Source organism: Schistocerca gregaria, chromosome 1 (assembly GCF_023897955.1).
Source record: "Schistocerca gregaria isolate iqSchGreg1 chromosome 1, iqSchGreg1.2, whole genome shotgun sequence".
NCBI lineage: Eukaryota > Metazoa > Arthropoda > Insecta > Orthoptera > Acrididae > Schistocerca > Schistocerca gregaria.
Window position 1 is genome coordinate 576,950,757 of NC_064920.1, and position 26,235 is coordinate 576,976,991.

Below are 26,235 nucleotides of genomic sequence, written 5' to 3' on the forward strand. Positions count from 1 at the left end.
AACTCTTATGGGGTCACCCTGTTGTCTTTCTGTCAATATGACTACATGTTATACACACTTTTTCTCAGGAACAGGTAAACATATCAAGTTAAAATTTATGTTACTAACTAATGTATACGGTCTCTTGACAGTGCAAAAAACTTAATCCTCCAAGTCAATACAATCGAAAGTTATGGGCATTTATATCACTCGTTTTGACACTCATCAAAACATGTATGATACTTCCTGTTGGCCTAGAATGATATTTGGCAAGAGACTGCACACTACAACCAAAGGGAAAAAATTCAAAACTTGTTAATTTGTAATTAGATCACGCAAAAAAAAAATCATCATTTGTTATCAGAATGGCTGCTCATACATTTCTTAAGACCCCTTTCTTCAAAAACAGGCTACATAACAAGTTGAAATTTATTTCACATACCAAGTCAATGGATCATTGCTGGTATAATAAATGTAAGGGTCTAAGTCAAAGCAACCAAAAGATACACCCATTTCTGTCACATAGTTTGATTCTCACAAACCCACTGATCAAAACATACTGGTCTAGAATAATGAAATTTGCAAGAAGCAAGGTTTTACAGTAAAACCAAAGGGAAAAATAATAAAAATAATTATATTACTAATCATATAAGATGAGGAAGAAAAATTGTCATTTGTTATTGAACCGTCTGTTCCCCCTCCATCTCAGAAAGGGATGGATGTATCAGCTTGAAACTTATGTCACATTCTGAGGTCTATGGTTCTTCAGTGGTCAAAAAAGTTCAGATTCTAAGTCAATACAGTCAAAAGATATGGCCAATTATTCCACACATTTTGATAGTTGCACACTCACACATTAAAACCAACAGGGTACTTCCCATTAATGTAGACTTACGAAACTTTCACAACAAGTACGGTTTCACAGTACGGCTTCAAACTTGAAATTAAAACATTCTTGAAAGTCTTGGAATTCCTGGAATCAGTATCTTGTATCAATGTTAATAACAGGCAAAAATTGTCATGATTTGTATGAAACCCTCAATGAATGAGCCCTGCTTGTACCATCTCAATTTATTTAATTATCAACTAATATTTACTGGATATGTTCTTATGAAAAAATATCCACATTCTGATTATGTTACTGAATGCTACCTTTCTGTATTGAAGATCAACTTCACAATTTTAAATACTATCATTTTTTAAGCACCCAGTACACTGTCTGTTCAATGATTATTTTATCTACAGTTATCACAGTCAGCTATCAACATACTTCATGTAAAATAAAAACAAAAAAGAACACCAACAGTTTCCACTTGATTTTTGAGAATGCTACACATTCAGGGTACTACAACAAACATAAGGGTAACACATGGTGAGGAAATAATAGATAGAGTGGGAACTTCAAAACATTTAGGGGTCTGTACGGATAAGAATTTAAACTGGAAAAAGCACATTTTGGAACTCCAAAAACAACTCAGTTCTGCCACATCTGCAATTAGAATCACTGCAAATCTTGGACAGAGACAAATCAATACGTGGACATATTTTGATTGTAATACCACCAACTGTGACTGCGGTGAACCACAGACCATGGAGCACCTACTGGATTGTCAACTATGCCGTGCCTATTGCAGAGAAGAAGATCTGCTTGTGACACCAGGCACAGCTGAAGTTGTAAGGTTTTCTTCAAGAGTAGTGTAGCTTGGTAGTTGTTTGTCTCAACTGCTTGTAGTGGTAATTTGCATGTACTGTATTTGTTTTCTGATTCAAATAAATAATAAATAAAATGCAATAATGCTCTGTGGTAGCTCATCTTTAAGAACGAAAGTCTTCATCTCTAAAAAACATGTTGTAAGAATAATATGTGGCGCTCACTAATGATAAATTTGTAGAAATCTATTTGATGAATTAGGTATTTTGACTACTGTTTCTGGATTTATTCTCTTGTGAAGTTTGTTGTGAATAATCACTGCACTTTGTAAGGAACAATATGTAGAAAATTGGGAAGAAAAATTGCATTCATTACTCCACATTAGGGTTGTCTTTAGCATGAAAAGAGGTTGTAATTATGCAACCAAAATTTTTGATCACTTAGCCAATGATATAAAATGTCTGACAGATAGCATAATAAAATTTGAAAACAAACTAAAGACATTCCTTGCTGACAATTACTGCTACTGCTACTGCTACTGCTACTACTACTACTACTACTACTACTACTACTACTCTGTGAAAGAATTTAGTATTGTAACATGTAAAAGGTGGAAGGTAGGAATTACTAACTATAAAAAAAAAAATTGCATGTAACTAACCATATTTACAAATTAATTTCTGATGTCAAAGTAAAATGACTCATTCCATATCATATCATTATGATTTGTTATGCAAATGATCCATGGAACATGGAACTAAGGAGACTAAGTTGCCGAAAACTGTTGGCTAAAAATGAAAAATTTTCATAATATGTCAACAAAGTGTTTCTTTCTCTAATTGTTTTCAAGTTCTGTCAATCAAAAATAAGAAATTCAATTAATGTTACTGCCATCTTGTAATCTTACCTTCCATATATGTTGGATCAAGACCATCTCCTCCATAGAGAAACTGCACAATGTCACCAACTGAATTGCGCACTGTCATATCGTAATGCAGACACAGATCTTCCAAGGACTGAAATAAAATCAACTCTTACAGTAATCAATATCAATTAAAATTAAAATTATGTCTGTTATTATAGGTTATCTGTCTTGAGCTGACAAACATATTAATATTATGTATTCTGATATCATATAGTAATAGTTTCTCCGTAGAATATTAAAAAAAAAACTAGACATGTTATTGATGACAAACATCTGTTTCAACATTTAACAGAATTTATAAGCAAAAGGTACTTCAAATGGGAATATTATTGATCAGCATCAGTCAGAGTTTACTAAATGTAAAGGTTAATCAAAGGTTAATGAGCTTATCACAAAGGAAGTAATAACAGCAGTCATAGAAAGAAAACGAAAAATAGTTCTTTTTCTACAGTGTAGCGCATTAATAAAAAACTTAAAGAAGAAAATGCTCTCATCATAAAATCACAAAGGCAATTCTTCTGTTATCTTAAGTATAAAAATGACTATGTGAATAAAACAGAATTCTTTTCTGATAACATTCATACCATCAGCAAGGACCCCACTACTAACTTCACTTAAGAGCTTAATGAGGCTTTTGATTCCAGCAACTCCCTCTTCTCTCCCAAAGACCCTGTTAGATTACTAAGCTTGAATCCTGAGACACCAATTTTACATTCACAAGTTAAGATTCATTAAAATAATTGCCCTATTTGTCCAATCATTAATGCAATTGGTGGTCCTGGACGTTTCCTGTCCAACACATTACTAGTTCTTCTCAAGAAATACTATACATAGATGACATCATTTTCTGTAAAAAATTAAAGAGAGATTATCAGTTCTCTAAAAAATGTAATGTTTCCTCCTGGCCATACACACGCATCTTCTGAAATTACAAGTCTCTACACTAACATTCCTAAAGATGAGAAGATCTGTATTATTGAAGACAATTTCAACAAGTACAAGAAACTGCATTCCAATGAAATTAAAGAATTTATAAGATTTTTGGAGAATCTTTCTATAGTACAAGTACTTCAGTTTCAATTGTCAGTTATGTCAATGCAAAAAAGGCCTTGCTATGGGGAACTGCCTAGCTGGATTTCTAGCTGGCATCTTCATTAATTATGTTGAAATACATTTTTTTTTAATTCCCACTCCACTCTACTTAAAATCTTTTCTTTCTACAGACAATATGTTGATGATACCACCACTGCATTAAAAGGAGATGTGAAGAATATCAATCACTTAGTGAGTCACCAAACTGTTTCCATCCTAAAACTAAATTTACATATGAAATACAAAACCAACATAATGAACTGAGTTTACTTGATCTGAAACTACGTTTAGTACATGTTAAAATTAACTTTGATATTTACCAGAAAGGCACCACAACATATAACATCATGATGGCTCTTCTTGTCATTATCGTGGCACGAGTGGAGCGATGGAAATAGAGGGAGTGAAAGCAATTTTTTCCAGATCACAGGAGTGGTATAATGTACGATACACTAACTACCTAGGAGATAGTGATTCTAAGGGATATAAAGCAGTAGAGGAACTCAAACCTTATGGCAATGAAATTCACATTAAAAAACATAAGTGCATTGGACATGTGCAGAAGCACATGGGGGCTCACTTGTGCAAACTAAAGCAGACATTAGGATCCCAGAATCTTAGTGATGGTAAGACCCTTGGAGGAAGAGGAAGACTTACAGATGAAGCAATTGATAGATTGCAGAGGTATTATGGGTGTGCAATTACGCAAAATACAAGAATCATTGAGCATATGAGGAGAGCAGTATGGGCATTATTTTTTCATGCTGCATCAACAAATAAGCACCCACAACATGCACTGTGCCCCACAGGTGATGACTCACGGTGTATCAATCAGGAAATGAATATGCCCATAAAAAGTTTGCCAAATGCTGTAATTTATGTAATTAAGCCCAAATTTATTGGAAAAGTGTTTACACGGGAAAACACAAAATCCAAATGAAAGTGTAAATAACTTAATTTGAATTTGGATTCCCAAAAGAGTATTTGTACAGATAAAAACATTGCATTTTGGAGTGTAGAATACAGTGGCAACATACAATGACGGAAACATTATCAAATGTGATGTGCTGAAATGTGTAGGTTTCCAACCAGTACACAACACGATTTCCACAATGCACCTAATTGATGAAGAAAGACTAAGAGGTGCAGGAAGAAGAGACAAAAGCTTACAACATGCAGCAAAAGGGAAGAAAAGACCAGTGAAAAGGAAACTAACACAGGAAAAAGAAAAGGATGCTGATAATCCATCATGGAGCAGGAATGTATTAAAAAAACTCTGAAAGTCATTTCCCGTAACTTTAAAATTTTGATCTTTGAGGAACATTTTCTCAAAAACTGCTAACAGTATGTCAATGAAATTTATACACAACATTGTTTACTTCTTTTCTTCATTTTTATAACAAATTGTAAAAAATATTGTAAAATTCAAGAGTAATAGAAGAAAAAGTGCAAAATTTTAGGGAAAAAAATAAGCATCTGTTTAAAAAAACTGTAAAACAAAAGCTAATAAATATTTCTTAACATGGCATTATAACTTTGTAGAGAAATATTCACTGAACGTGTAGTCCAAATTTCAGAGCAATATGTTTAATGGTTTTAGAGAAAATGTTCCTTCTATTTGCTAAAATTAATATGGAGGAGATGGATCGTTCCGGATCCCCGTAAGTACAAATTGGCTCTTTTTCCCACTACACGTGACTGTACAATTGAGGTGCTGCTACCCCCTTCTGATATTGCTATAAAACTTAATAACTTAAAGTATATAACTGACAAAAATGAATATCAAGTAAACCTTGTAAAACAACTTTATAATAATAAAACCAATAAGAATTCTCTGCACTCAACAAAAATGGCCTTACTGTTAAGAACTACACTAAAATCCCACTTTTAGGTGACACTGTGTATCATATAGCTAATTTATTTAAAAATGTAATTTCACTGTGTCCTCTACCACCAATAATGGTGCCAAGTTGCTCTTAATACATAATGAAAAGCCTGCAACTGACAAATTTCTCAAATCTGGAGTACATAAAATATAATGTAATATATGTCCGAGTTTTTACATAGAGGGAGACCATTAAAGGTCCACTTGCTCAAAAAAAAAACAGCAAAAATTTATGTAAGTTAACTTTTGCAGAGCACCTCAAAACAGAGAAACAGCCTCTTCCTTCTGTGTCCTTGCTTAACATGGAAATTTTGCATATAGTTGACAAGGACTACAAAGTGAACCTTTTAAAAGAATTTGAAATACATAAACACTCCTACCTGAATTCAAAAGATTTGTTGAATGATCAACTTGCATTAAAAAACAGGCATTATTTTGATTGCATATCATCTCTTATAAAATTTCAAAATCAGACCATTCCTTTTATACATATTAGAACTATGTGCCATGGGCTTTTTTTTCTCCCTCCCCCCCTCCCCCTCAAGTGTATTGTATATAACTTTCTTATATACCTTATTTATATTTTTTATATATGATTTTGTGTATATTCCTTTGTTGGATGCGAGGTCCGCCAGTTATGCAAAACACTGTTTTTTCTCAATACCCAAACATGTTTCAGCACCACACACACACACACACACACACACACACACACACACACACACACACAAAGATAAAATGCAAACAAAATTGAAATTTGGCGACGAACTCTCTGGTGAACAAATGAACACTGACTGGGCTACGACACACAACAAACCATAATCACACTGTGTTTTGGTGAAGTGAAAGTGTTTTACTATATTATTTGTGAAAAATACTTGTTACAGTTACATGTGCATCACAACAGCTCAGCATTATGCGGAGAATGGAAGCATTTGCCACACGAAAACATAAGTAAAAATGAATATAGATGCGAAAACATCACGACAAACTAAATTACATCCTAGAAGATGCGTTAACTCCCAGAAAAAAAACTTTCTCATCAACATCGTTTGGTTGCAGATGACAAGCTACCTGTAGTAACTGACACACAAGTGATCCAGAAAATTCACGCACACCAAAACAAAGGTACTTACAAAAAGAAATGATCTGTTGCTTGAACTACAGATGCACATAATTTTATAATCATTTAACAAAAATATTCACATTGCAGAATAAATAAAAACGAAAACCCACCGATGACGGCACAGTGGCGCTGAAAAATGTTCGGGTACTGAGAAAAAATTGTGTTTAACATAACTAGCGGACCTCACACCCAACAATTTTAACTGCAAACACGCCCGACACAAGGAGTCGCAAACCAAAATAATGAATGTGTGTTCCTTGTTGCTAGCATACCAGATACATACATGGGATTCAGTTACTGTAAATGGTCGATCTGTGTTCACAGTAATCACACGCACTGATAAGCCCAAACATTATGACCACTGCCCACCATGGCAGCATTGGTCACTGCCTGGTTGCTTTGCAAGCATTGATTGATTGATTGCTGGATTGAGAGGGGTTAAGGGACCAAAACATGAGGTCATCAGTCCCACAATTCCGAAGTGAGTCACAGAAGAAAGAGGACTGCTAAAAGTGGATGGACCCAGTAAGGGAAATCAAATTATAAAATAATGATTATTAAAACACACACAGTAAAGTCATCAAAGGTGAGACCAAATCTTTTCTTTATAAAAGAAAAAGGGGGCGGCAGTGGGGAGGGGGGGGGGGGGGGGGGTCATAGTGGTACAGACCGAGAAGACTGTGAAAGAAGTTCAAACCACAACCAGCCTGGCTCTGCTCGAAGACTAAAATAGAACCTTATATCTGGAAATAAAAACCACTTTCACAAAGGAAACTGAGGGCCAGTTCAACCATCCGTGGTTTGTCTGCTAATATTACATGTAAGGAATCAGGAAGGCTATACTTAACACGAAGGGCCGAAAGAAGGGACATTCCACCAATATTGAGCTATCATCAATCTGGCTCCACAACCATATTGCGATGGTGGGTCATTACATAGGAGGAAACAATGGGTTAGCCGGGTATGACCAATGTGTAAATGGCATAAAACAAATGTTTCAGAGCACACTGTTCATTGTACATTGCTGAACGTGGAGCTCCACAGCAAACAGTTGACCCAACAACATTATCAATCATGACTACAGTAGATCAGGGACTATTGAGATTCGAACATCAATCAACGGAAATATGTTTGTTCTTGGTTCTTCAGGTGAACCACATGTTTGCTACACTAGATCACTGCTCATCTCCACAAATACCGTTATCAAGGTGAATGGCAGCTCAAAATGTGCAGTGGGCCATTGACACAGGTTGGTGACAACAGTATTATGCTATGAGAGACATTCTCCTGCACTTGCAGGGGAGGGACCTGTGGCAGTAATGGAAAGTGTGCTGACAGCTGCAAACCACCTACATCCCTTCGTGATTGAGGTCTTCCCGAATAGTGATACCATTTTTCAGAAATGGAATTGTCCATGTCTCAGAGACTAAAACATGCTACAGTGGTTTTATGAGCATTATAGTGAACTCATGTTGACGTCTCAGTGATCAAATACACCTGGCATATACCAAATGGAACCCATCTGGATTGCTACTGGATGCTGTCACTGCATACACAAATCAGAGGCTGGTTATTTACATGAACTATGTGATCTGTGCATAGACATCTAACAGCACATACCTCCGCAGAACTACCAACAAACTGTCGGAACCCTGATACGAAAATCAGTTATGTATTTCATTCCAAACACAGACAAACAAGCTATTAAACAGGTGGTCATAATGTTTTGACTCATCAGTGTACAATATGCACAATTCTAGACATATCATTATGCATCTATGAAGAAGACACAGACATCTGCTGAACTAATACTAAGTAAGTTTCCGTAATATACTTCTTATACTTCACATACATTTAGAGCCAAGGTCTTAAGATTTATGATATCCCTAATTTTGTAGTCTTCTTAAGAAGACTAATTAATTTGTAGAAACTGGTAAAGCATAATAAAAAAATATATTTGCGACTGATGACTGAATTTCTTTCTGAAAAAAATTTAAAAAATACTTGACCAAACTGATCTCTCCATTCCTATTTCCAAATATTACTTAGGAAGGGCACTGCAACTAAATTCAACCTTAATGGTTCCATAAAGATGAAGGATCATATACAAAGGGCAAGGTGTAAGATTTATAATAGAAATGGTGCAGAACTAAGTGAGAAAGCATGTAATACATATACATAGAATAAAGTCAGAGAATAGGATGCTACAGAAATGAATTTCTAAAACTTTATACAAAATACTGGCCTTATCATTGCAATGAAGATTTTAAAATGTCATTTAAGGAAAAAATAACCAAAAAACACCTTTTTCACCAAAATGCTTTACAGAACTTGATCTTCACTTGTGTTGGTCACATTGATGCACCTGAACATTTACGTATTGTAAGGCTCAAAAAATATGAAGCAATTCTATACCATCTTTGCCTTAGCCAACAATGGAGGCTTCTTTGTAACTACCAGTTTCAATTTTTTACTTAAGGTTTTTAGTGGTACAACAGCTACTCACAACATTAGAAAACGAAATAGCATGGGACTTACAAAGACTGAGCACAACTTGTGATAATAGCCCAAATCTAACAACTGATCAAACAAGGCACAAAATAAATCAATGAAATCAGTTCTCTTTAAAGCATAATCAACTGGAAACGCACTACAGTGTAATCAATTATGGATAAATACAGAATTGCCAGCCTGCGTCTATTCTTGAAAACATGGCACCCGCACTGCATTTTTGTCGTGCTATGCCGTTGCCTCTCCTTTAGTCTTTTTCTTCTTCTTGTTTATCCTGGCTTCTTGAGATCTCTTGTGAAGAGTCACAATACAACAAATTCCGTAGTGGTGTAGGACAATCAATGAAATTACACAACAGTCAATAATTTAGCTTTTGAAACTGCCAGTTTACTGGCATTTATGGAAAGAAAAACACTTTCATACACTCATGTGGTCAGCAAACTTCGTTTAACATTTTGTGTGTGTAATAGGCCTTACTACGTCGCAAATTGTTCAAATGAATTAATTAAGCTGCTTTACAGTGTTCTAGGCAACATAATCAACAAGGTGATAAGTCTCTCAATAAAAACTGGACTTAAATATTTTGAATAAACTTTCAGTCCCCCCCCCCCCACACACACACACAAAATCAGCACTTGTCTCAAAATTAATTTCCAGCTTCATGCATTAAGTCCAAATGCATTTGCAACTATTGTACTTCATTTACCCGACAGCTCGATCATGCGCTGGCATGTAACATATTTCAAATCAAGCACACAGATTTTAGTTGTCGCTAATGGGAATTGTAATAACGTGATATGTCTATCTCACATAAAGTTTAAATGAAACTGGATTCTCTCTCCATTCGGCTTAGGAGCACAAAATAAAATTGACCACATAGGTCAGCGAACTGTACACGCACAATTTTAGCACTTTAAGTGCTAACTCGTCTCAGAGTAAAAGCCACACATAAATTCACACTTTTTATTACGAATACAAAATTCAAAACACCTTTATATTAAACAAATAAATTATGGCATGTAATTACTAACTAAACATTTCCAATTCTGAATAAACTTCAAGAACTTGTATTTCATAATCAAAAAAATTTTATCGCCCAAGAGAAATTATTAGTTTGCTAAAACGGATTCAGATTACAGTCAACTCGTGTCTGGACGATGACGTCACAAATTGACACTTGCTTGGAATGAATGAAATACCTGCACTGAAAAATACTGTCTCTTGGGTAACTTAATGACTTTTATAACAAATTTGGTGCCCCTTCTATCACTATAGTGCCTTCTTATCAGCAGAATGTAAGCAGCAGCAGCAGCAGCAGCAGTAACACACTTAAGGAACTATTTCTCAAATAAGATTTAATTATACATTATATTCAGTTATTGGGCACCTTGTGGGTAAATGAAAGACAACAAAATGCAATATTTCGAATCAAGACTTTTTGACATTTAACAAGATTAACTAACAGTGCAACTAATCACATCTTGTTCTGATGAAGAATATTACATCCATACAATGTTATTCTTGCAAGAGTTAGAATATTTACCAAAATCATAAATGTACACAAAGACTACTCACATAATTTACAACCATTGAACATCAATAGTTTGCAACTGTTGATGTTCAGTGGAAATAAGTTATACAAGTAGTCTCTGAACACCACTTACCTTTACTAGCCTTCGTTGCATGTAACCAGTTTCAGCTGTCTTCACAGCTGTGTCAACTAAGCCTTCACGGCCACCCATTGTATGGAAGAAAAACTCTGTTGGAGTTAAACCAGAATAGAAGCTGTTTTGCACAAAGCCTTTTGCAGCTGGAATTTTTGCTATAAAAAGCAGAGAAAAACCAAATCTTATGATCACTTAGTGCAAAGCAAAGGGTTATTAATGAAAATATTATCTTTTTACTACAAAATATTGTTCTTACAATGCCGTTCAAAATGAGGTAAGGCTCTGTCCTCAAAGCCATTCGGGACACGATGTCCACTAATGGCCTGCTGTCCGACACAAGCAATCATCTGAGATATGTTAATAAATGATCCTGTGCAAAGAAAGTGAATATCAAAATTTGTAACAAAAGGAAACACATTTGCAATGTTTCATATCAGATTATGTAAGTTCACTTACATGCTTAGTGTACACTTCACCATTTTCTTGAAGAGACATGCACCAAATATTATGAATAAGCAATGTTAACCAAATAACATGTAAAACTGTGTAGTTTCTTTTCTGGCATCTGTATACACACCATAATGTAATCAATTACAACACTTCAGTTGATTAACAGTATATGAATTTCATTAATGGAATGAAGGAGTCTATCTCCACAAGCAGTATTATACAATGTGAGGCACAAAGCAGCTGAAGCAACCATTCCAAGACTGTCCAGATGGCTTAGAAGACAGATTGTCCCATGACGCAGTTCCAGATTCTGCTTTGACAACTGGGTTCTGGTGTACAGTTCTGCTCAAGTTTAAACGTAGCCCACAGCAAGATATTTGCAGCTTTTTGAAATGCAAGAACTAAATCCCCAATATGCCAAAAGGAGAGCAAGGAAATATTTTGTAAAAAAATTCATGAATTCCATTAAATGCTGCACAAGTTTAAGAGTCAGTAACATGGGCTTCAGGAAGTACACCCTCTCTTATGGCGCTAGTAAAAAAATTATATTGTGAGACATAATCCTATAATTATGGTTCCGGCAACAATGGAGCAATTTTTGAATAACAATGCCTCATTCATTCAATCACACAAACTACAGCATTATAAACTGTCTGCAGAATCAAGAAGTGGGAATGTTATGTTTCTTCTTCAATTACAAAAAATCACACAAGCATTGGTGGCTTTCTGTGGGGATGGACTTGCAAGAAACTATTCTAGATCCTGATGAAATTCATTAAGCTATACTCAAGCATTTATACTAAAGATGCAAACCTCCATTCTTTTAATAGCATCTGCCCCCATTGGACAGAAAGACAACGCCATAAGGTAGCTCCAAGTTCTGACAGCAATAGACGATGTGTTGGAATTGGAGGTATTGAAAGGGTGTGTTCTACCTGCAATTTTGACCAGGAAGGACAATCTTCCTCACCCTTCTAAGTGTTGACATTGCCAGATGTTCCCAAAATCTGCTGATAGGTGACGATTGTTCCATTTAGTAATTATTTGAATTGTTGTTCTCCTTTGTCATTCATCCCTCAACAACTGTGACAGGAAAGTGGTGTGGCATGTCCTCAAGCTGAGACAGCATGAGGACAGGTGATGACGTTTGCAATAGTTGAGGGTGTGGGTCTCCCTGCAGTTCTAGCCCATATGGGTGGTTCTGCTCAAGGCTAATACACATTAAATCCATGGAATGTACTCGTGCTACCTCACTGTTCAAACACAGATGGCTAGCAGTTCACCCTGATGAATATCTGTTCACATAGTTTCCTTTTAGGAACTGATCCTTCAGGAAGACACATCCATACTGGATTGCAAGGAACAAGAGTGGCAGGGTGTTTATAGTGCCAATAACATGATAAATATAATGCTTTCCTTAACACACTTCTCATGCTCTTTGAGAGTTGCTTTCCAATAGAATGTTCTAAACAGGGTACTAGCAGTAATAAGCAGCCCGGGTGGCTGACTAGTGGGATAAGGATATCATATAGAACAAAGCAGGAATTATATCAAAATGTTATAAGTAGTCGCCGTCAAGTTGCAGTAATCCCACTGCAAACAGTATTATAAGGTGCTTAAAAATGTTATTGGGAAGGCAAAGAGCCTGTGGTATGCAAATAGAATAGCCAATTCACAGGATAAAATTAAAACCATATGGTCAGTTGTGAAGGACGTGTCTGGTTAGCAGCACAAAGTCGACGATATAAAGTCAGTTTGCAGTAAAAATATTTCTGTTACTGATAAATCAGATATGTGTATGACATTTAACAATCATTTTCGGAGCATTGCTGGTGAATTAAATAAATATTTAGTTTCTACAGGGAATCGTATAACTCCTGGCAAATGCCTTTCTGAGACTGATATCTGAAATACTCCTCTGTGATACAGACAAGGGGGAGATTGAGTCAATAATTAAATCACTGAAGACTAAGGACTCTCATGGATATGATGGACTGTCTAGCAGAATATTGAAGTACTGTGCTGCACATGTTAGCTCTGTATTTAGCCATATTTGTAATTTTTCCTTTAGGAATGGTCAGTTTCCTGAACGATTAAAGTACTCAATAGTAACGCCGCTTTTTAAAAAGGCAGAAAGGGACAACATAGACAATTTTAGACCTATTTCCATGACATCAGTGTTTGCTAAAATTATTGAAAATACTGTGTGCGTAAGGATAATTGATTAGTTTATATCAAACGTTTTTCCATCACATGTACAGGTTGGCTTTAGAAGTCACTTAATAACTGAAAATGCTATATTCTCTTTTCTCTGTGAGGTACTGGATGGGTTAAACAAAAGGTTTCAAACGCTAGGTATTTTTATTTTCACAGATTGGCCATGTGATTAGTGAAACTGAACAGTTAAAATTTCTAGGTGTTCAGATAGATAGTAAAGTGTCGTGGAAAGTCCACATTCAGGATCCTGTTCAAAGACTTAATGCTGCCATTTTCACTATTCAAACGGTATCTGAAGTGAGTGATCGTTTGACATGAAAATTAGTCTACTTTGTTTATTTTCATATGGTATTACATTCTGGAGTAACTCTTCCCATTTTTAAAGGTTGTTTTTGGCTCAGAAACAGGCATTTCAGGCAATAAGTGGTTTAAGTCCACGAACTCCTTGTCGACCCCTGTTCATGAGTCTGGGTATTTTGATATTGGCCTCTCAGTATATATATTCCTTACTGTCATTTCTTGTTAACAGTATTAGCTCATTCCCAAAAATAAGCAGCTTTCACTTGGTGAATACAAGGCAGAAAATAAACCTGCATTTGGATCTGACTTCCTTAACTCTTCTGCAGAAAGGTGTGCAGTATACTGCTGCATCCACTTTCAATAAGCTACCACTCGAATTCAAAAATCTTAGCAGTAATCCACACACTTTCAAATCGAAACTGAAGAGTTTCCTCATGGGTCACTCGTTCTATTCTGTTGAGGAGTTCCTTGAATACGAAACTGATTTTTGTTGTATTGTTGATTGCGTTTACTTAAACTCATGGACTTTTTTGGGGGTTCATAAATATTTTATTTTCATCTATCATTACTTTCATATTGTACTTTTCATGTACTGACACATTCCATGACCTTGGAGATTTGCTCCTCAATTTGGTCCTTACGGAACTTGACTTGTAAATAAATAAATGAAAGCCAATGCAGCTACATACTGGACAGTAACCACACAAGCACAGTTGGGCAAAATGTATCTGAATGAAGCTACTCATACGCATCACCATTAATTTCTGTGAATAATAATATTTATTCTTCAACTGTGAACAATGGATTTCCAAATAAGGGACAAATTTCAAACCTAAAGGCATTAATTGCTCCAATTCTTTGTTACACATCAAACAAATGTACCTTTGTTGCTTTGTTTTCAGGACAACTTTTTCTTTTTTCAACAAACTCCTTATCATACAGTTTGGTTGGTTTTGGAATATTTTCAACTGCAATATATTAAAAGAAATATGTTCTATACATGCAAAAAAGCATAATGGTGCATTATATCTCCTTAAAATTGACTTTATTTCAGGATAATGATGAAAGAATTTCAAATCATGATCTTCTATAGAAAAAATTGAGAAATCCTCTATTCTGCTCTAGATTTTGGTTGTGATTTCACATCAGCTTCATCTCCTTGGTCCCATTCAGAATAGTAAAATAAATTTTCTTATTATGTCACATAGCTTCATTCAGTCACCTGATTGCTTCAGCATTTCTTTGGCTATAATAGGTCTGTAATTCACTGTAAGTCTCCCTTGGTCATGGGCAGCAATACAGGCAAATTAGTGGTTTTTAAATCATTATTAAGGCAGTGCTCCAATAGTTGCTTGTTCTTTATTTGCTGCAAGAAGGGAGAAAAATGCCTTCAAGTCATCTCTTGACACATTTGCAACATGGAGTTGCGAATGTGCTGTAATATTGTGTGTTCTTATACATAATAACTCAGTGTCACTTATGAAATTTTACAATCCCAAAGCTCTATGTAACTGCACAGTCATATGTGAGATAGAAAAGCTATTGCATTCTGTAATGTAAAGATCACTCAGACTTAGTCCTAGAATGATTTCAATTATGTCTAATGGCTTTGAACGCCCATCAGCATTCAGCAAAGTGTTATAATTTTGTGATGCATTTTGGCTAATGCCATTTCAGGACACTCCAAATTTAAGTTTACTGACATTAGTCTTACCAACCATACGGCTCTTACTTTGTTCACTATATCCTAATATTAGTAATTTTTGTATAACTGAGGAAGGAATTGCAGATTTGGGTCTCTGCTGGCTGCATTCTCACCTTTGTCTAAGATTAGATTAGAGATTAGATTAGATTAATACTTGTTCCATAGATCATGAATACGACACTTCGTAATGATGTGGAACGTGTCAGGTTAATAAAAGATGTCTGTACAAGAAATTACATTACACAAAATATTGCATGACACTAATGATTAAGTTTTTTTTTTTTTTTTTTTTTTTACTTACTTTATATCTAAAAATTCAGCCAATGAGTAGAAGGAGTTGTCATCTAGAAATTCTTTTAATTTATTTTTAAATGTTAGTTGGCTATCTGTCAGGCTTTTGATGCTGTTTGGTAGGTGCCCAAAGACTTTTGTGGCAGCATAATTTACCCCTTTCTGTGCCAAAGTCAGATTTAACCCTGCATAGTGAAGATCATCCTTTCTCCTGGTGTTATAGGTATGCACACTGCTATTACTTTTGAATTGGGTTGGATTATTATCAACAAATTTCATAAGGGAATATATATACTGTGAGGTTACTGTGAGGATCCCTAGATCCTTAAATAGATGTCTGCAGGATGACCGTGGGTGGGCTCCAGCAATTATTCTGATTACACGTTTTTGTGCAATGAATACTTTTCTACTCAACGATGAATTACCCCAGAATATGATGCCATACGAAAGCAGTGAATGAAAGTAGGCATAGTAAGCTAATTTACTGAGATTCTTATCACCAAAATTTGCAATAACCCTAATAGCATACGTAGCTGAACTCAGACGTTTCAGCAGACCATCAATGTGTTGCTTCCAGTTTAACCTCTCATCAATGGACACACCTAAAAATTTTGAAAATTCTACCTTAGCTACAGACTTCTGTTCAAATTCTATATTTATTACTGGAGTTTTGCCATTTACTGTACGGAACTGTATATACTGTGTTTTATCAAAATTTAAAGAGAGTCCGTTTGCTGAGAACCACTTAATAATTTTGTGAAAAACATCATTTACAATTACATCACTTAGTTCTTGGTTTTTGGATGTTATTACTATACTTGTATCATCAGCAAAAAGAACTAACTTTGCATCTTCATCAATGTGGAATGGTAAGTCATTAATGTATATCAAGAACAGTAAAGGACCTAAGACCGAACCCTGTGGGACCCCGTGCTTGATAGCACCCCAGTTTGAGGAATCAGCTGTTTTAACATTACACGAACCACTTATTTCAACTTTCTGCATTCTTCCAGTTAAGTATGAATTAAACCATTTGTGCACTGCCCCACTCAAACCATAATGATTTAGCTTATCTAAAAGAATTCCATGATTTACACAATCAAAGGCCTTTGAGAGATCACAAAAAATACCAATGGGTGATGTCCGGTTATTCAGAGCATTTAATATTTGATCAGTGAAAGCATATATAGCATTTTCTGTTGAAAAGCCTTTCTGAAAACCAAACTGACATTTTGTTAGTACTTTATTTTTGCAAATATGGGAGGCTACTCTTGAATACATTACTTTCTCAAAAATTTTTGATAGAGCTGTCAGAAGAGAGATTGGGCGGTAGTTGTTGACATCCGACATATCCCCCTTTTTATGCAATGGTTTTACAATGGCATATTTCAGTCTATCAGGGAAAACACCCTGCTCCAAAGAGCTATTACATACGTGGCTGAGAATTCTACTTATCTGTGGGGAACAAGCTTTAAGTACTTTGCTGGAAATGCCATCAATTCCGTAAGAGCTTTTACTTTTCAGTGAGTTTATTATTTTACTGATTTCAGAGGGAGAGGTTGGTGGAATTACAGCTGTTTCAAACTGTGCAGGTATGGCCTCTTCTATTAATAGCCTTGCCTCTTCTAGTGAAGATCTAGATCCTATAGATCCTATAACTATGCAGAATCAGTCCACTTGTTGTTAGGGCAAAGGAGGGGAAGAAGTACTAACATGTGCAGATTCAGTTGAACTGGATCATATTGGAAATTTAACTGCTACGGTCATTTGCCTACAACACATGACGGTTGGCTGAACACTGCTGTACACTGGTTTATTGGAGGTCTTCCTCAGACCTTTGAATCTTCTTATGAGTCTATTATATGAGGACCTATAGTTCAAGATGTACTCCAAAACATGTTTCAACTTGACTTGTCAATTTCTCTCTCTCCCCCCCCCCCCCCCCCCCCAATTGTTAGAGGTGAAAGAAGTGATAAGGGAGAGAAAAAAACTCAATGTGTGCTTGTACCCCAAATGTTTAGCTTTACAGCCTGGATTTAACCCACTGAGCCACACTTATATATAAATGTTAATGAACTACTTATCAAAGAGAAACTATGCTGAGTGACAGGAACAAACACTGGTGATACATGGCACAGTTCTGTTCCAGAAGCAAACAAAGAAAATTCACTTGTATTCCATGTTATTCATTATTTAAATTACAAATAAAAAGTAATAAATAATTACTTGTATCCATAGAATGTGATACTACCTTTATCTATGAACAATTTGTATGTGAAAAATTTCTTACTGGAAACTATGGGCAGCTTCACAGGTGTTTGTAGGTGCAGATAGTACTAACAACAGTAAAACCTTGTGTCAGTGTAGCACTGTGTAACCCTTTGGCAGCTTGCTTGAGGGCAAATGTAAACAACATAGCAAACACCATGTGAGTGCACTGCTTCAGTGTGAGATATTCATTAGTGGTCGCCAGTTCTTAAATTTTTTCCCTCAGCACAGTATTTGGCAACTGACAAAAAATGGAGGTAAATTAAATAATGTTTCTGGCTAGTGTGCAGTTGATTCACTGAAAAGATGCCCCCGGACCCCAGACCATCATAGTCCTGTGTTGCAAACTGTAGTCCCCACAGGGCGACCTACGAAATGCGCTTATATTTCAAGAATTGTATTCTTCAGTTAAATTAAAATTCTTTCAGAGAGAGGGGAGGTATGAACAAACTGCCCCCAGACCAACAATACAAGAAATTTTTATTGTCTGAATTTCATAAAGAGGCCATCTTTTTGTCCACTGCCTTTCCATTGATATGATAACAATGAACTGCTTCACACCGAAATAGGCTGAATCATCATCTGCTAAACTGATCTGCCAATTAAATGATGCCACAGGATCACCTGGCCTGTGAGACTGAGGGGTTTCAGAGCTGCAGCCACCTAACATTTCTCTTCTGTTCTGAGCTGCCACCAGAGCAGACATTAAATTGTTTAGTCTTCATTTCCCTTCTCCTCCAAGATGGGTGTGGGGCTAGTAGAGTTACCTTCTCTCACCCCCTGACAATCCTCCTCATGTAATCCTCATGAGCAAATAAACATATATACTCTCTTTTCTGATTACACCGCAAAGTAGATGTACATCACATTATTCATAGCTCTGCTCACCCTGAACCACAAATCCTCATATATCAGAACTTCTTATGATTGTAGCATCACTAGGGGGTTCAGTATGTAGGGTCATATCTTCAGGCAAATGAATCCTGTTTTATTTTATAGTGAAATGTTGGAATGTCAGATACAAGTGTGCAATCCATTGCCTCTTCCAACTTCTTCTTTACTGATTTCATGATGCTGCAGACATTCCTCTCCTTCTAGAGGTCTGATTGTAAGGATGTCTTTAAGAACTTTGCATGTTACAACACCTTACTAAAACCGAGGATCTTCTGCAATTCTACTAAAATGGGAATATTCTCACAGCAGAGCATTAGCCTGATGACATGTTGTTGTTTTAGTTAAATCAGTTGACATGAGATCATTTTGTCTGTTCAAATATTTTAGCTACCCTCTAGATATAAAATGGGTGCACTTTTTCAAATGACACAACCTCACTTAATAGCCAGAAATATATCCCAAGATGATTGTTTTGGAGAACATTCTTCTCTAGTTCTATTAACTTGTGTGTGATTCACACCAATTTTTGTCCAGAAAAAGGAAAATAAAAGAGCTCCAGATATGTGAGCAGACTTGGTACAACTGATGTGCAGCAAGTGACACAGAGACTTCCCAATAATGACTGTTTTGTCAACAGTCATCCAACTCACCAATGTGCAGCTAACCTTCATGTGTTTGAGATGTTCACATCATCCTTATGATTTGATAATTAAGCATAGGCCCTGCTGCTGTCTCACAAACATACCAACATCACACAGCTTTAGGTGTCAGTGTTCACCTTGCGCATTCATAGCTATTTAAAGGAAAACTCTATGGGGGACTCATTGAACCAGTAGAAGTTTCACAGTTATGAACCATTGCAAGCAACATAACCACAGTACCGCACAAAATATTTATGATGATGGATGAACTAGAGGAGGGATGAGCCAAATGTAGAGGATACTAATAATGCATAAGAAGTTAGTGGTGAAACACATTTTTGTATGTAACACTTTAAAGGTAACAGTGTTGTGAAGTATGACTATGTAGTCACATGAAAGGGAGAATAAAAGACAAGAATATAACAACAAAACCAGAATTGATTTTATCAGGTTGTTGATGCTGTTGGAGTAAAAACATAGAAAACTTCAGAGTGTCATATCATTTACTGTCCATGACTCTCTCTCTGCCAATTCTGTATGGAGAAACAGTGGCTGCTCCCAGGAACACACACTTTCCATATGCAGTAAAGGTAAACTGAACAAATCATGCATATGCTGCCCATAGATACGAGATCACTGTTCTATGTTTAATATTGAACACCCTAAAGGGTGACTGTTATGAGATGGACTGCTTCATGACGAACAAATATGATTGGGTTCTTAACTCCCTTCCAGCGCACACAGCATACTGAGTCAAACTCTGCAACTCTCTTAACTAAATGTATTGCAGGTCACACAAAACTTACTGACTGATAAATGACAATACTGACATTAGATCTCTGTAGACAGGTTATCAGTACGTGAATTGGTCACACTGATCTCAGACACTGAGATTTAGAACAACTCAGGTCTGGGCTATGAAGATATCTCTGCCTAGATTTCGTGTATCTCATCAAACTCTTTGGCAGTGGTGCACTGAGGTATCATGGGTTGGATTGTCAAGAGGACTGATGGAACTCACGCAGTGACTTCTAGTCTTGGAGTATACCCGGTACTTCTGCACCTGCATCTTGATACATGAAGTTTCACTAAATAGAAAATATTCTAATCATCAGAATTATGGAAAAAAATTGACCAGGGAGGAAATATGGATGTACACTTTACTGTAAAGAAAAACTGAAACAGTATGACAGATAAAGGACTGGGCAGAATAGCAGGACTTGTTTTAAAAATAAAAAAATAAAAATAAAAGAAACTTGTAAAACACTGAAATCATTTAAGTTTATGCACTAATATGCTGTAATAAGGAGGTAGAATACAGCAAATTCCATGACAAGGTTATGTTAAGGTATAGTTTTAATGTAAAAGTAGAACAAAATCTAAAGAGCAATTTTTCTGCAGGAAAGAATTTTGTGAGGAGAAGGAGAAGAATCTCTTGAACATATTTTTCCAGCAAAAAACTATCAGTAACCGGACTTCTCCAGGAATAAATGTAACTACAAATGAATCAGACAATGTTTCGTCAAACAATAAAGATATCCCAAATATCATCCATTTGGAATTGGGAGTCTATAGTGTGGTTCAAATAACATTTCTGTTTTAATTTAGAACAGTGCACTGGTTACCTGGAGCTCTGCTTAAATGAACAGGAAAATTACTGCTGACTTCTTCAACGGATTACTTCATTCTGTGAGAAACTTACAGGACTGTGCATGCATTTTAGTAGAGCACTAACTCAATATTGCAACCACAGAAGATTTCTCTGGAATTTAGTGCTTCAGGAATGTTGCAGTAATGACACTAACTATTCACCTTTACATCAGTCATTGTAGAAATGGAATAATAATAATAATAATAATAATAATAATAATAATAATAATAATAATAATAGACAACCCACCAAACATAACAGACATGGAACACTTCTGGAGCAACATGGTCAAACCCGGTACAACATAACAGGCATGCATGGTGGATACAATCAGAAACACACACATACAAGACGATACCACAAATCCCTGAAGTGATAATTTTGCAACACGAAGTCACCCAAGCAATTAATTCTATGCACAATTGGAAAGCCCCTGGAAAAGATAAAATAGCAAGTTTCTGGCTAAAGAAGTTCACCTAAACACATTCACATCTAACTAAATTATTTAACAGTTACATTGCAGACCATACACATTTGCTGATACACTCATACATGGAATAACTTATCTGAAACCTAAAGATCAAGCATACACAGCAAACCCAGCAAAATATTGCCCCATAACATGCCTACCAACAATATACAAAATATTAACTTCAGTCATTACACAAAAATTAATGACACATACAACACAGAACAAAATTATAAATGAAGAAGAAAAAGGCTGTTGCAAAGGAGCACGAGGACGTAAAGAGCAACTGATAATAGATGCAGAGGTGACATATCAAGCTAAAACTAAACAAAGATCGTTACACTATGCATACATTGATTACCAAAAAGTTTTTGACAGTGTACCCCACTCATGGTTACCACAAATATTGGAAATATACAAAGTAGATCCTAAATTGATACATTCCTAAACATAGTAATGAAAAATTGGAAAACCACACTTAATATCCAAACAAATTCAAATAATATCACATCACAGCCAATACAGATTAAGTGTGGAATATACCAAGGAGACTCATTAAGTCCTTTCTGGTTCTGCCTTGCTCTGAACCCACTATCAAACATGCTAAATAACACATATTATGGATACAATATTACTGGAACATACCAACACAAAATCACACATTTGCTATACATGGATGATCTAAAACTACTGGCAACAGCAAATCAAAAACTCAACTAATTAATAAAGATAACAAAAGTATCCAGCAAGGATATAAATATGGCTTTTGGAACAGACAAATGTAAGAAAAATAGCATAGTCAAGGGAAAACACAATAAACAAGAAGATTACATATTGGATAACCACAGCGACTGCATAGAAGCAATGGAAAAAACAGATGCCTATAAATATCTAGGATACAGACAAAAACTGGAATAGGTCATACAAATATTAAAGAAGAACTAAAAGAAAAATATAGACATAGACTAACAAAAATACTGAAAACAGAATTGACAGCAAGAAACAAGACAAAAGCTATAAATAATTATGCTATACCAATACTGACCTACTCATTTGAAGTAGTGAAATGGAGTAACACAGACCTAGAAGCACTCAATACACTTACACAATCACAAATTAAATTTACTGCTGTGATGGCAAGGAATGGCAAGCTTCATTTTGGTAGCAGGAACACACGGATAGGAAAAGTTAATGGTTCAGATGTACCAGTACTGCATTATCTCAAGTTTGGTTCTTTATAATGGCATGACACCATATGTCCTAGAAGATGAAAATGTGCAGGACACCGGCTTAGTCATTCAGTGTACAGGAAGCGTATGTCACTGATTGGTGCTTGAACAATAAGTATAACTTTCAATTCCACCAAACACTGCATGGTACTTTCTGAAGCATTGAATTCAAGTTTGTGATGCACTTTTATAAGTCAGTCATAGCTCATGTCACGTGTTCTCAACAGCTGATGAAAGTAGATATTCAGAGCATAGGACACATGATGTAGTCAGCCAAGAGCAACATCACTGTTACGTAGCACGAACACATGAATAGGAAACGTTAATGGTTTGGATGTACAAGTACTGCATTATCTCATGTTTGGTTCTTTATTATGGCATAACACCATATGTCCTAGAAGATGAAAACATGCACCTGAGATGCTGCAAACAGTTGAAATTAGCCAATAGTGTGGAATTAAACACTTCGTTTTAAATAAATTGACTGCCTCAGTAGAAAAGATTAAGAAAAGCCAAATTTCTTTAGCAAACTGACAGAAATAACTTAATTGTTCTGCAAGGGGATTATAGGTTGACTTTCAAAAGGGTGGAAATAAAATAAAACCTGAATCTAATAACATATTTGAATGTATACCAAATCCCTTGATAGCTCCCGGCCACAGAAATCTTTTATTTTATTTTATTTATTTATTTTTATTTTTATTTTTATTTATTTTTTTTTTTTTGACATGAGAACAATAAACAAAGATCACTAAACTACCCATCTCCCCAGATCTACAATCTTCCTGAACCGGGGCAATACTAGATAATTGCAACCCCCCCCCCCCCCCTTATGCATTTGGGGTAGGTTGCCAAAAATTTATAAAATCGACTTTTCAAAACTATTTCATTTTTTAGTGCACATCTTTGTGAAGAGTCTGATAAATAAAACATATGTGTTTGAGAAAATGTAAGACATGTTATTTGGTCTTGAGGGTGTCAAAGTGCAGTGCCACACCTCTGCACAAAGTATTCTTCTATCGCATATCACTCTGTGGAATTCACACATGTATTATTCTCTAATGGATTAATGGATGCCATCAAACTATATTCAGGACAGTGGAAATTAAAATGTCTTGTGGTGTTGTGGTGCCTCTCCTGCTTCCAGGCAGCCAGTTGGACATCCTGCTCCTCTTTTCTTTTCTTTTCTTTTTTTTTTTTAAAAAAAAAAAAAAAAAAAAAAAAAGATGGAATCTTGCGATTAAGATTGAATTGGATTATTTGTAACTGGGAGAACAAGAACTCTTCAGAAAATTTGCACTCTTTATTGCTTATTAGATAATAACTCGCTGTTTTGTGTGGCATAAAATTAAATATAGAATACATAAAACCAGTAAAGACAAGAGACAACCAAGATAGTAAACATTTCTTCAATCTGTTAGCCCTAGCATTTTTTTTCTCTCATCTTGCAACAGCATTACCTGATGTTTTTCCTTTCCTTATCAAAATGCGTCAAGCATTCCACTATACGAAAAAAAAAAAAAAAAAAAAGTCATTGTCTAACACTGAAAAAGTTATTAATGCAAATATTACCAAAGACTGGTGTGGTTTCTCGGTTTGATTACTTGTATTTTGCCACTGTCTGTTAGATAAAATTAAATAGGCCTGCCTAATATTGCAGCAATTGTAACACACACCAAATAAACAAGACTGTTTTGGCACAAATGGTCATTTTTTTAACACGACAGAATATAATTCATAAAGTACCAATGTCAAATGCCTATTAGGCCTACTACAAGCAAAAAACTTTATGTTCGGAAATAGTTTCACATTTCATCCATATGCTCCAGATTCTCAAGCAGGAGATCAAAAAGAAGGAGTACGAAATTTTTGTATAAATTAGGAATCATCATATTCTTCCGTAATTTGTGTGATGTCCCCATTTCTTCTCCCTCCTCATTCTAACAAACAATCTCATCATCACTAATTCTGTAACTATTCCTGCCATTGTCAAAACTTATTCTCTGGTTAACTTCACTAACATTGCCACAATCACTGGTTTAGTTAAGCTGCATTTATTCTCTGGTTAGACCTTATTACGTGTTCGTACAGTGCGTTTTCTACACTACTCCCAGAATAGAACTAAAGCAGCTGCTAGCTGGGAACTGTACACTGGCTCTTACTACTATAAAGGTCTGGCCAAAAATTTTCTGTCAAAATTTCTTTTTCTTGGATACACTAAGAAGATAATACTTAATCTTTCTTACCTGTTAGTTATTTATTTCCACTCTGGTAGTCTGAATCTATGGATTTCGATAGTAATTATAACAATGCTGATCATTCGCAAATCCAGTCAACAACATAAACAGTGACTGGCATTCACCCATTCAGCTTTGTTCCGCTCAGCTCATACAGCCCCGTCCCCTTCTGTCTGCAGGGAAGTTTATTTCCAGATGTGTCGGAGATTATCCTGGCACAGACATCACATATGCCATGCACGCATTCAAAAACCAACTTATGATTCATTCAGAAGTCAACATAGAATGTGTTCAAGAACCAACATGATGCGTTTCAAAATCATATGAATAATCGATAGACCAATGTGCACTGGATGCTAGGCACTTGCTGAAGTGAGGTTTTTTTCCTCAAGAATATGAATTTGGCACCTCCCCCCCACCCCCTCCAAAATTGCCACCTGGGGCAGATACCCCAGTTTTCCCCCTGCTCTCTAGATCCAGGCTTGTTGATGCATTACTCTGACAGCTTGGGCATGACAGTAGAATTTTTCCGGGTAGCATCTGGCTGCTTGCTGCAACTGCTTATAAAGCTTACAGCCTCACTTCTATAGCCAGAAATGGGAGCAGGTACTACTCATATGCGACTCAACTGCACATGCACATGAGCTTGTTCGCAACTGCTCAAACAAATCTAATGTAAACAGTTGTGACATCATGTTCATTGGAGGCAATGTGTTGTTATGAAGCACTGCATGGTCTTCCTAAAGCCTTTGATGCATTTTGATGTTGGTAGACGCTTGTATGAGCACTACGTTTGATTGTTGTATATGGCACATTTCCTTTGCAACTTAAATTTTATTTTATTTTATTTTTTTCCTCTCTCATTCATGTTTTATTGCTACAGTATTATCCTGCAGTAGAGAGATACAGTAACATCCTTTGAAACTTTCTAGCAGATTAAAACTGTGTGTCGGACTGAGACTCAATCTTGGGACCTTTGCCCTTCGCACCATCTGAGCTACCAATAGCATGACTCACGACCCGTCCTCACAGTTTCAATTCTGCCAG

General features: G+C 35.8%; 1 protein-coding gene across 1 annotated transcript in view; it reads right to left on the bottom strand.

Moving 5' to 3' along the window:
• The window catches only part of LOC126356695 (DNA-directed RNA polymerase III subunit RPC1), a 182,078-nt gene that overhangs the window by 58,522 nt on the left and 97,321 nt on the right, over positions 1–26,235 (bottom strand). Inside the window, exons 15-17 of the mRNA XM_050007391.1 lie at positions 11,093–11,206; positions 10,834–10,991; positions 2,538–2,646 (exon numbers count right to left, since the gene is read on the bottom strand). Coding sequence (XP_049863348.1) covers positions 2,538–2,646; positions 10,834–10,991; positions 11,093–11,206 — 381 coding nt within the window. The remainder of the gene's footprint in view (positions 1–2,537; positions 2,647–10,833; positions 10,992–11,092; positions 11,207–26,235) is intronic.